The sequence below is a fragment of the Trachurus trachurus genome (assembly GCF_905171665.1).
Source record: "Trachurus trachurus genome assembly, chromosome: 5".
NCBI classification, from domain to species: Eukaryota; Metazoa; Chordata; class Actinopteri; order Carangiformes; family Carangidae; genus Trachurus; species Trachurus trachurus.
In genome coordinates, this window is record NC_139896.1 from 30,235,684 (window position 1) to 30,248,672 (window position 12,989).

At 43.3% G+C, this 12,989-nt stretch overlaps 1 protein-coding gene across 1 annotated transcript in view; it reads right to left on the reverse strand.

Moving 5' to 3' along the window:
- The window catches only part of kaznb (kazrin, periplakin interacting protein b), a gene marked incomplete at its 3' end in the record, with an annotated part of 60,568 nt that overhangs the window by 18,761 nt on the left and 28,818 nt on the right, over nucleotides 1-12,989 (reverse strand). Inside the window, exon 2 of the mRNA XM_083972018.1 lies at nucleotides 3,851-3,958. Within this exon, the coding sequence (XP_083828144.1) occupies nucleotides 3,851-3,958 (108 nt within the window). The remainder of the gene's footprint in view (nucleotides 1-3,850; nucleotides 3,959-12,989) is intronic.

The following is a 12,989-nucleotide window of genomic DNA, read 5'->3' on the forward strand; positions in this document are numbered from 1 at the left end:
TATTGTCCCTCTGTGCTGTTTGCTCTCATGGCGAGTGTGTCTGATGTGTGTCTGCCGCCGGAGTCTGTAATACTGTGCAATATCTGACCAAATACGAATCCATTCAAACACAATGCTTATAGAAGATTAACAGATTACCATGTTATCCATAAGAACATGTCAGATCTGGGTCAGCATTTAGCACTTATCTGAAGTAAAAGACTAAATAATGTCTGTGATATAGAACGGCTTTAAATAAATCAGTGCCTACATTAAAGGGCTGTGTCAATGAGTTGATTACGAAAATAAAAAATAACCTCCAGTGCTTACTAAGGCAAAAACAACATCACTGTGATTTTTTCCCCCCACTGATAGTACACTGAGACTATCTTTGTTTAAAAAAGGACCTGAATATGTATGGATGTATATGAATATGATTTCCTTTTTGATTTATCAAGAATATAGGATAACAGATTATGTATATATTTAACCATCTGTCACATCCTGTAGGTTTTTAATAGATTAACAATGAATTATTTTATAAACTGATCCTATGTTTTCTATGTTCCTATGTTATCTAGATGTAGAGATTAGGTTTAAGATTTGTATTTGAATGCCTAAGAATCCTGAGCAATATAGATGTAAAGGAGCATAATACCTTAAACCTCAGTATTACTTCATGAGTACATGAGTTAAATGTACTGTACTTTCATATATCTCCATGACAAACATGAGGAGAATGAATAATGAAGCACATAGGCTGTTTTCCCCTCAAACAATCATGTGCTGTCACACACATGTACGTCACAGGAGCTCCCTCACACACCACTGACCCCGGCCAGTTGGTTTCAAGGCCCTCACTCCCTCCAGCACACACATCCCCCCCCCCTCTCTATCCTGTCCCCTACCTGTCTCTCTCTGTCACTCACCAGCCTTCCCGTCCTCCCTCTCCGACCTCATGTCCTCCTTGGCACAGGCTCCACTCGGCTCCACTGTCACCTGTGTTGTGGGCTCTCATAGCAGGTGAAAAAGGTCTAAAAACACCACACACGCACACCCACACAGATGCACACGCACGCATATATGTACAGGCCACTGCACACACCATTCAAACCGACATACACAATGCACCAGCACAGAGAGCCGCTCCCAGCCTGGCTCCCCGAGGCCCCGCCCAGTCAGGTTACCAGGAAGTTGATCACCGAGAGCCACTCAGCTGCATTTCCTGCTCATTTTCTTTCTTTTTTCTTTGCTTCTGTCTCCCCTCCCCCCTTCCCCCCACCCCCCCGTACCTGTTCAGTGACACGCCCAGAGGCAACTAGGACAACTTTCACCCCCACACCCACTCCCGCTTTTCATCTTCATTCTGCTTAGTGTACAAACGAGAAGGAGGGGGAGGGGAGTTCAAACTGCACCTCGGGCCTCAGGTAATGAACCAGGTGAGTCAGTGGAGCTCTCGCTCCACCTGATGGCCGAGAGCGAGCAGAGAGCATGTGTAATTACACTCAGCGACTAGAACAGAGAACAATACGCCCCTCTGTATGAAAGCCAAGCGCTCCCTCTGAGCCCACAATGCCTTTGTAGCCTACATGAGTTTACATTACTCACTTCCTGAATGTGAATGTGTGTTTTGGCCAGAGGAGATAGGAATGTAAACTCTGAATAAAAATGCTGTAAGCTTCAGTGTGAACGCCAAAAAAAAAAAAAAAAAAAAAAAAACCCAACCAAAAACCCCCCCCCCAAAAAAGAGAGAAAGGATCACAACAGAGGTGAAGTGATATGAACCAACTGCCTGAGCTGTACACACTCTGATTGGATTATTAATATGAGCTCTCCAGTGTTATCTTTTTAATCCTCCGGGGATTTTTTTGTGTGGACCGCTCCTCTGCGCCGTGCTGACTAAGAACAGTCCATGTCATGTTAGATGGGAACTCTGATGTGTGTGGACACAGTGACAGAGCAAATAAGGTTAAGTTTGGTCCAGTTTGCTGCTCAGGGCTTTAATCCTGAAACCCTGAGGCAGGTATAAACCGCCGGTTGGAGAGAAAACAGACAGGGCTTCAACTGAATGAATTCAGCTTGCAGAGGCCGGCTGGATATAAACCTCTAATGAAATCTTTTACTTTATGAGCATTTGAGTGGCATAAGTAGCACGTATAACGCATACACGTATGTGTGTTTCTGTGTTTGTGTGCGACTTAAACCTCTTGCATTTAATGACGTGACAGCGGTTCAGAATGAGCGTACCATTTGTCCTGCCTGTCAGAGGCTGACGTCCAGCGTTTTAGCCCCGTCCAAAGATCAGATGGGCTCTAACCAGGCACTTGTCACATGAGGCAATGGATCTGTCAATCACATGCTGACACCTCAAGGACTACTGGCAGGATCATTCTCCCCGAGTGATCAGAGCCGAGGGGAATGATTGCGACGATAACTCCTCTACTGTGGACTATAAAAACACCTCATTATATCCTGTGCTGGCCATCGCCATGGTCTAGCACACAGAGACGAATTGCTGTAAGTGTCTCATTTAGTGATCATATCAAGTTTGATTAAAACCTGAACCGATCTGAATCCAGCTGCTTTTGGCTCGTCTGAAGAGCCGAAAGCAGAAGAGTATTTTATAAGAATTACATATTTGGACCGAATGTAGCACTTCATAACTCTAAGGTCACGCTGTAGCCTCCGTCTCAGCAGCTACACTGAATCTTATTCACGGCGTTGCTTTTTATCCTGACACTTCTTCAGTCTGAAATTTTCCACCCCTCACTGTCCTTACTCTTCGGCTTAACTCCCTGTATCACTATGTCATTCGTTTGCTTTGCTCACATTAAAGCCAGTAGAAATCTTAAAAGCCTTCTTTTTCTCCCCCGTCCTCTCCTCCACTGTATTTGCTCTCCGCTCCTTCAGCTGCACACGGTTGACCTGTCAGTCTGCATTATCAATGCTGGGGGAGTGTTGATAGAAAACCGGGACGGAGCGACATTAAAATATTAGCTAACCTTGAGAGAGAAAAAAAGGAGGTGGAAAGAAGAAAAACAGGGCGGGGGATGGAGGACTGGGGGACTAAGGTCACCACTGTCGCTGTCCATTGTTGATGGAAATGACATGAGGCTTGTCTAATAGGCGAACATGCCCTCCCAGCTTCAAGAGGCTAGATTGGATGAAAAGATTGGCATTGCAATTATGCTGCATAGATTACTTTCTGGTGAGGTATCAGTGTGAGAACAAGAGAGTAACAGCCATCATTATGATGAGAGACAGAAAGAGACACAAGGCTTATAGATTAAGCAACAATACACATGCGATCAATGGACTTTATGATCGATACTTTTTGTGGTGTGTGTCATTACAGGCTGGTCAGTTTGATTACTGCACACCACGGACAGAGGGAGACTATTATCCTGAGCCGCACAGCCTAGTCTCTATAAAACACTTTATTTCTCCAACTGATGACAGTGATTGGGGAAAATCAGAGGCCTTGCTGCAACACAATAATTGCACATAACGACAAAATTCTAGTGCAATGAGCTTCAATAAGGCGCCATTCAGATTAAAACAATTTACAAAGTGAAATGTTTTTCTCTGGCTAGAAGTCAAGTGGGTTTCTCAGTCTTATGCCTTCGCCTCTGGTGACTAAAACGTGTTATTCAGCCACGATAAATCGAAGAAGCCCGCACTGAGCGCCGCGGCCCTCGTGGCCGGGCGGCTACCCAGAGCTGTTATCTGATTGTTCTCAGGCCTCTGCTCCGGCGTTAACCTCTCAGTCAAGCCGACAGCTCTGTGTCTTTTAACTGCCAGGATAAATCACCGTTGCGCCCCCACCAACTGTCGCCAAGGCAACACCTTATATTTTCGAGGAACACCGTACCTTTGCCTAGCGAGCAGTCTTGAGTGCCAAAGTCCAACAGGCTGGATATCTCTGTGGGGTAGCACATGTCTGTCACCACCGTCTTCTGTCTGTGATGCACCGATGGATCTGCAAACAACAGAAATGAACAAATGAAGTCATTTTTTTTTTAAATGGGACCTTCGTGCTGTCAGCCGAACATGGAGGCAGGATGTTCAAATATGTTAAGGTCGTAATAGAAGTGTGTGAGCGAGGAGCCGTGAAGCTGTTAAATCAGATAATTCATTCTGACGTCTTTTCAGTTCGGCAGCTTTCAGACACACACTGCAAACATGAACCTCTACTACAAATCGCTGAAGTTGTGTTCGGCATTTCAAAGCAACAACATCACACAAGCTGAAATAGTCTCGATACATTCCTGTCTCATTCATGTACTCTGCTTCACTAACCTTTCATTCTTTTCTCTTGCTCTAGTTCAGTTATCTTCTTATTGTTTTGAATCATTCTCACCTCCCTCCCCCCCCATGTCTTCTTTTCTAAATTAAAATGTATCTATTTCTTTTTTTTCTTTTTTTTAACTATGCACATTCAGTTAATGACATTGATCAAGGCCTTCACCGCTCCAGAAACTGAGGTCTGCCAACTCAAGTAGAAAATTGTATTGATGGAGCTTGTATCTCTTTTTGCGTCATCAAGGTCCTCCTGCTCCCTGCCCTCCTCTCTAAATGCTTCACATCCATATTGTGAAGAATGAGATGCTATAGGAAAAAAAAAGAAAAGAAAGAAAGAAAGTGATGTCTGGAGGCAGCAATGTTCTTGTTCTGAGTGCTTTTGTGGAGCAATTCGCTGGAAATTATTTCTGCTTGAAGAGGACTTCAGATACTGCAACTGATCTACAGTCTTTAAATTGAAAGCGATTGTGCTGATATCATAGATACGGTGGCCCTGAGGGCTCAGCAAACCGCAACCAAAGAAAACACATGCAAATATGCTCTGAAAAACGTCTTCATTAACATGACAGAGAATCTTATCCATTCATCCATCCTTTTCAAAACACATGCACTGTAAATTCACACAGGTGTTTCCAGGGGACACTAGAAAGTGACAAGTCTGGCTTGGACGCCGAGACCCCCTGTAACTCAGAGAAGCCACGAATAACTCTGAAACTTCTCCCAGCCCTTAGTCGACATGAGGGTGAGTAGATAATGAGTGCAATTTGAATTTTGGGTGAACTATCCCTTTAAAAACATGGAATGACAATTGTCTCCTGGGTTCATCTCTGCAAGTTGTTTTCTTGGCCTTAATCCTGATAATAAGAGCGAGAGAGGGAAGATGATACGGTGCAGAGGGCCACTCAGGCGTCAGTGGTTAGGATCACGCCCCACTGGATTTCATGTCAGGTAATAGCATGATAACACCTCCTCTATATGTGCAAATGACGTAGCTGAACTGAAACGTGTTCTCTAGTTTATCCGTGAACCTCATTCGCGAGTACAGCAGGAATCATGTAGCATCAGATGCCGTCAGCTGCTCCATCTGCACAACCGCTCTTCCACAACAGCGACCTCACTCTTCCCTCCTCATCTACATATTTTGACAGCTTCATTTTCATGGCCGTATGGTATTTATCTAAATCACTGACCTTCCCCTCCCTTATCCGACTCTTCCATCCCCCTGACCTGTCGATAATTGTTAAAGTGTTGTTAGGCTGACCTTTCTCTCTGTCTTTAATATGGAGATTGGCAGAGGTGGGAGAAAGTCCCTATGTTGCAAGTCCAAGTAGAGTCTCAAGTCTTTGCTCTCGAGTCTCGAGTAGAGTCTCAAGTCTTTGCTCTCAAGTCCCAAGTCAAGTCCAAGTCCTAAGATTTTTGTTTCGAGTCCCAACCAAGTCCTAAGATTTTTTTTCAAGTCCCAACCAAGTCCTAAGATTTTTTTTCAAGTCCCAACCAAGTCCTATGATTTTCTTTCAAGTCCCAACCAAGTCCTAAGATTTTTGTTTCGAGTCCCAAACAAATCGATTATAATTAATGATAAGTAAAGATCATGACCACGCCTCAACTGTTAAGTTGTTTATATTTTATTGTTAATGTTCTGTCACTTATTCATCTATTTATTTTTATTAATATTCTATTGTGATATGCTTTGTCAATATAAGCACTGCCTTCTCATGCCAATAAAGCTATTTAAAATTGACGTACAGTAACACGCCAGAAATCTTGTGTGATCAAACGTGATCTGACGTACTCTGTTGATGGTAGCCATGGTGCATGGGTGTATAGATCCATGCCATGGAGCCGTTAGCCACACTGGTTTGTTATGCTACGTGCAGTCAGCTGCTTCTTTATTGGTTACATTCAATTTCACGTCACATTCCGCAGAGCCGGTGACTCGAGATGGTCGGCTTCCCCCACACACAGGCCGACTTTTGATCCAAACGGTCACGATTGTTGCAACCAACAATCGTAAATACTGGACATGTTCAATATTTACGATTGTCGCCGCCGACCGTTTTACGAGCCGATCGTTGGGAGAATTTAAATCTTAACACACCACACACTACAGGAGAATCTCATAAAATACTCTTAAGAGCCAAGATAATCGGGCGATTTTTGTCTTTGGTCCGAAGGGGGAAAATCGGGGCAAAATCAACCAGATTATCTTTATGTGTGTGGTAGGAATTAGTGTGTTGGCATTAATTATAGCCTACACAGCCAAGACTGATAACAGGAGTGGGTTCTATATAGAACGTCTCTGGCTGCTGCTGCAGTATAACATTGATGTGACACTTTTTAAAATATTTTAATATTTGTGCTGCTTGTGACTTGACTTGAATTCAAGTCAAGAGGGTTAAGTCCAAGTAGAGTCTCAAGTCTTTGCTCTCAAGTCCAAGTAGAGTCTCAAGTCTTTGGCATCAAGTCCCAAGCGAGTCCAAGTCTTTTTTTGATTTGATCAAGCAAGTCTTAAGTCATCAAAATCGGGACTCGAGTCCAAGTCAAGTCTCAAGTCTCAAGTCCAAGTCCACACCTCTGGAGATTGGGCGGTGGGCAGGTTCACGCTCGCATGCTCGGCCCGCTGAGGCCGCCTTACTTAGCACCAACAGTAATGAGAGAGGGCGAAACAGAGAGGGATGAAGCGGCTGGAACAGGGACAAATTCAAACACAATCTATTCCAACACTTAGCTGAGGGTGTCGGCTCTTTCTAGCCATGAAAATAAAGATGTCAACACATAAATGGATGGCAATAAGAACCGTTCCCTCAATTTGGAGAGCTGGCATTTAAAATGTAGCTACAAATCAGAGCTGCCTTGTGATAATTGCACGGGATATTGGATATGTCCGCCTTCTCCATCAGTGTGTTTCATATGATAAACATGTTTCACCTTGATACTTCCACATATTCTAGGTGTCTGAGCTTGTTTTACCTTTAACCTCTGCTGTGAGAGTTAATAATAAGGACAGTGCTTATGTGACTAGACCAGGTGCCACATGGAGCTCAAACAACAGGCTGATAAGTGTAATGTCAACCAATATGAAAATAACCTAGAGAGGATTACAGCCGTCTTCAGCAGTTATCCCACACCACATCTTTATCGCTCAATGAAATAATTCCTATTTACAATGATAAATCAGCACCCGCTCTGCTGTCTGGCCTGTTCATATTAAATGGCAATTACTATTACCAGTCAGCTGAAATGAAAATACAAATCCCTTTGGCAGCCAAAAGCCATGTCAAAGTGACAAATGTTTTATATTTGGGCTCATTTGTATCCTGAAATGTTCTTGTAGTCTTCAGGCCTCTGGAGGGCTGAACTGCTGTGTGTGTTTGACTGACAGCTGAGCCATTGTTGTGACAACTTTAGCTGCTCTCCAAGGATGTGCTGAGGCATCACCATCAGAACTCCATCCAAAGGAAGCCCTAGTTTTTTTTATTTCAAGAGCCTGCACACAATTTGGCCTAGCTCAGGAATTAGCCATCATAGAACTTAAAAAAAAAAACTATAAGACTGGATTTTTTCACCTATGACATTTTGATGTGTTATTATAGTGTCTATACTTATCATTATGACAAAAGCAGCTGATACTAATAACATTAACTCTGTTGTGTTCAGGTGTCCCAATAAGTGACAGCGAGACAATGAGCCATAGTTAACAACAGCACAACCTTGACACTGCAGCTAAATGGAATTCAGCCATCACTCATGTTTTCATTTGCACCTGTGCTTTTCTTACTGCGACAGCTTAAAAGTGAGATAAGCTTTTGACAAACTTGCTGCTGCTGCAGCTCCGGAGCAATCATGACTGACACCATCAGATGTGGTTTCAGACACCTACAGGAGGCTCCTGCTGTTAGCACGCAGTGAGACAAAATGTATATTTTCCCTCTTGGTTATTTTCCTCTGAGGAGAGAAAAAAAAATGTGTATATCTTTATATAACTCTATCAAATTAAAGAGGCTTACTTGCAAACGTCAAGGGGAAAAAACACAATAGTTGTTAAAGGCAACATGCTGAGAGTGTGTGACTGCAGAGACACACCCCCAGGTGGGCCAGGAAGTCAGACAAGCTATTCATCTGATACAACCTTCTGCTCCTGGTCAAACGCTCAGCGGAGGGGCGCAGACATGTTCGGTACAGGATGGAACGAGGAGACAAACACTCAGCGGGAGTCAGAGTGGCTATTTAAGAAAAAAAAAAAAAAGGAGGAGGCAACTATCACCGGTGAGCAGACAGCTCATCATTACCCACCCTCAGCCAACCTTTAATTACACTGGCATTCAGTCCGTCTCGCGGCAGACACATTCATTCTTGTATCAGTCACTGCACCAGAAAGAGAGAGCACATCGCTGAGCTACTGCCGAGGCACAAGGTCCTGAGATGCAGCCCCCACTGAGTGCACTACCGTAATTTGTATCATTCTAGCAGACTAATGCAAACCTGTAGGCACCAATAACCATAATTCACAAGGACTGGAAAAAAAAAAATCCGAAACTACCACGCCGTCCTCTGCGTGCAAAGGAGAGGGCAAGCTGTGAGTGTTGATTGGCTATCAGGGCGGCTCTTATTGAACAAAAGGTCACTGTAGTACTTATGGTCTCCGCATTCTCAACCACTTAGAGGTTTTTGGCCTTTGTTGGGGGTAGAGAGTTAATTACAGGCTGTGGTGCAGATTGAAATTCTGCAGCTCAAAGACTTTGCAATGGATACTGAAGAAATCTTTTTTTAATTTGCTAAGAGCTGTTAAAAGGAAGTGTTAAAACAAAAGTGGAAACACAAAATAGGAGTTAATATGTTTAATGAGCTAAAACACTCTGTGATGATCCTAAAATGTAAAACCCCTTAGAATTAAAAACTTTGATGTAGTTTACAGTAATGATCCCCCATTGGCATAACAATAACCACAGTGTTTACATTTCTATTACTTCCTCTCATGCATTTAAATCGACACAAGATAATGTGAGAAGAATTTGAAAAGCGTTACAAATAGATTTTCACAGCTAGTGCAGACAGTGCATAAATTAGCACGGCTAAATGATGTGGACCTTTTCGGGTTTCTAACCTTTGGCACAAACCCCAGCCAGAAAACCCATCGCTTGGTTACATAAGACAACGGGACTGAGTTTGGTTGAGATATTCAGTGTCTGAATATTTCACAAGGGAGGCTGCTCATTCCTGACCCTGGCGCTCACAGGTCCCCACTGGTATTATCAGGCACACGCACAAGGAGCTCATCCAAACCCCAGAGTACAGAACTCCCACGGAGGCACTCCCACATCACCGTGCATCTCCACTGGTAGCTATCATTAACAGCCTTTGACAAGGATGGCAGTTGTGAATTGAAAAGAAATCTCCTTTATCATGGAGCCGCATGTAAAATCACAAACTTACTGAAAATGACAAATTGAAGCTTCCATAAAAGCCGCCTGTAAACATGTCAAATCATTACTTAAAAGCTGCGGAGACATACACTGAGGTAAAGCTGACTTAGTATTCAACACACACTTCACATAAGAAAAGCAACAGATAGATTTCTCCTCGGGGACGGACTGAAAGTGAAACTAAATGCTGTATATCGAAGGTCGGGCTGTCACATCTCTATTATACAGCCCAACCATGCAGCCAAAACACCGTGGCCAAATGTCATTCTTCTAACATTTTACTTTGCCAGCAGCTGAGAACATACTGTCTATTAATCTGTGTTTATAATCATACGTGACACAGTGAATGAATACTCCCCGTGCTCACAGAACATTAGGGCCTGAAGAGGCTGCTCCAAGGCTGCTGTGATCCATCGCCTCTGGATGGTGTTTGTGTGCTGCCGTTAAGAGCACAACAAGTCTGTACTGAGGAATTATGAGTGAGAAAAAGAAGAAGAAGAAAAAAAAATAAGCTCCATCAGGGACACATCCATACACATCCATTACATAAAATGAGGAGAAATTGCTGGAGGACGCCTGGTGTCCAGGGTTACCAATGTTACGGCTGGTATTTCTCAGCTTAGCTGCCCGCAGTATTGTTGCGTTTCTTTCCCTCTAATGACGTCTGAGTGAAAGGACAAAATGAAGGAAGTAACATGTGGAGAGGTGGAGTACGCTGAGAGGCAGCACAGACCTCAGAGAGCTCTGTTCAGCGCTGTCAGACTGGAACTGCTAAAACGTTCACCACAGGGCGACAAGAGGAAATATTTCATGGCGTTTTCTCCATGCTGTTAATAAGTGTTTGCAATCCCTTTAACATCTCAGGGTGTATTATTAGGCCATTGTGGCCAATGGTGTAAATCACCGGGTTGTAAAGCTTCATGGCAATAGTGTTTTTTTCAGTGTGATGAAGTTCAGTGATTTAACTCAGTAAATGTAAGTGGTAGTAAGTTTTTTTTAAATTAATTAATTTATTTTTATACCTTTTATTTCATTCATTTATTTCCAATATTAACCCCCCACGGTCGGCCAAAAGGAAAACGACCACCCACTCATTCTTCTCTGACTCTGTCTGTCCTGCTGCCAATGTTTATACATTCCCTCAACGGTTTCTCAGTTGATGATGAACAAATCTATAGAATATGGATCCAGATATAAATCTACATAATGAGTTGGGCTGCAAATGTAATCAATATCCAAATCACAGGAGCTGATTCTTTTTTTGATGATTGTGAAAGGTGTTTTTTTTTTGTTTTTTTATACATAACTGCGTTTTTAGCACCATTTTAACATTAAAAATTGAATGTAAAAATAACCATTCCAACTGATACTGCATATTACAATGGCAATATTATCATTATTTCTTTGCATACCCTGCAGCCCAAATAGAAAGACACATGATTTTACCCACATCACATAGTCATACAGGTCAGTGCAATAAGATACATATTACAGTAAATGTTGCCAGAATAAAACTGCACAAGTATCAAAACATCAACATGAGAACTGAATGGGGACATTCAGGTGAATGCTGCTATGACAGCAGGTCATTGACATTAAATATTTACAGTAAAGTGAGTAGCCTCCAGCACTTTTAAATGGGTATCCTTTGAATCACTAATTCAGTATCACAAGTGACACCTGCACAAAACAATGTCAGCCCCTGTGATTGAACTGAGCTACTGCTGTAGTGAAACCAAGAGAGCTGAAGGGCTCAGGGGAGCAGAGACACCACAGGTGATTATTTATAACAATACCAGCAGGAAAACAAGGTTATGAAATGTTGCCTAACCTTGGAGCCGCTGTGGGATGATGTAGTTATGCATCATCCCATACTGACTGGTACGATCATCTGTGTTGAGATGATGAATAATCACAGTGGGGCTGACCTGCCAAACTGGATGACTAGAGCTTAACGATAAGCAATCTATGTATTGTGATAATAATACAAAAAAAACACATATACACATGCATCATCATCATCCCTCATGTTGGTAACACTATAGATAGAGATGCAAGACAGATATAGGACAGTCCATCAAGTATGTGTAATCATTATCACTGTGGCTCAACCAGTGACAAATGGGGACTCCATTATGGCCCAGATAATAAATGTTCCTGTAACCCTGGAGGATTAGCTACCGTCATTCCTACACTGGTACTCCAGCAGCCTCCTCGGGGCAGCGCGTCGGGTTAACCATTGTCCCATGTAAACCTGTCGTCTGCTACAACGGCAGAGAACATATTCACAATTTAGATTTTTTTTCCGCTAGAGGCAGCTAGGTTCGGTTTTGTCCTCAGAGAAAAAAAAAAAGGAAATCAGATTGATTTCTATAAATGCTCAATAGACAGTAATCTGCCAATATGCACATACTGTATGTAGAACACAATACACACATTTACAAACACAACTGAGCATGTACACACACACACACACACACACACACACACACACACACACACACACACACACACACACACACACACACACACACACACACACACACACACACACACACACACACACACACACACACACACACACACACACACACACACACAGAGACTTTATGGCTCATCTGGTTGATTCTGTGGGCCACAGCTGGTCATTACAGGGCATCATCTGCCCTGCCATAACCCAAAGGCTTTGCCGGACCAAGCTAGATGAGTGTGGATTTAAAGTGAAGATTAAGCAGTAAAATCTGGCTGGAAGAAATCCAGGACTGACACAACAACAACCAAAAAAAATTCCTCCAGCTCTCCTTGTGCCAAGGCCTTCCCTGCCTCTGGTTGAAGCTGCATCGAGGTCGGAACCAGCAGCAGCAGCAGCAGCAGCAGCAGCAGCAGCAGCAGCAGCAGCAGCAGCAGCAGGTCTGGCTCAGCTCTTTAATAATGTCCCAGTGAGTGGGGACATTTGGACAATGTGACGTTTCGCTGAACTCTGTCCCCTTGTAGTCCCTGGGAATTGATTAGTGCTCTTTTCACACTATGCCAGTCCCGCCACACCCATCCCAGCTGTCCACGCAGAGTCCAAAAGGGACCTCCCCGCCTCTCTGGACAGCAGGACTGTCTGGGACAGAGGACGGACTGGGTGTCATCTGGCTTCTTGGTTTTGTGAAGGTCTTTTTTAAAACTGTATTTTTTTTCCACACCAGTCATCACAAAAACCAAAGGGGGAATTAATGGCTCGTTTGTGAGGTTAGGAAGAAAAGGGGAGTACCGGCTTCAAACACATTCACCATAATG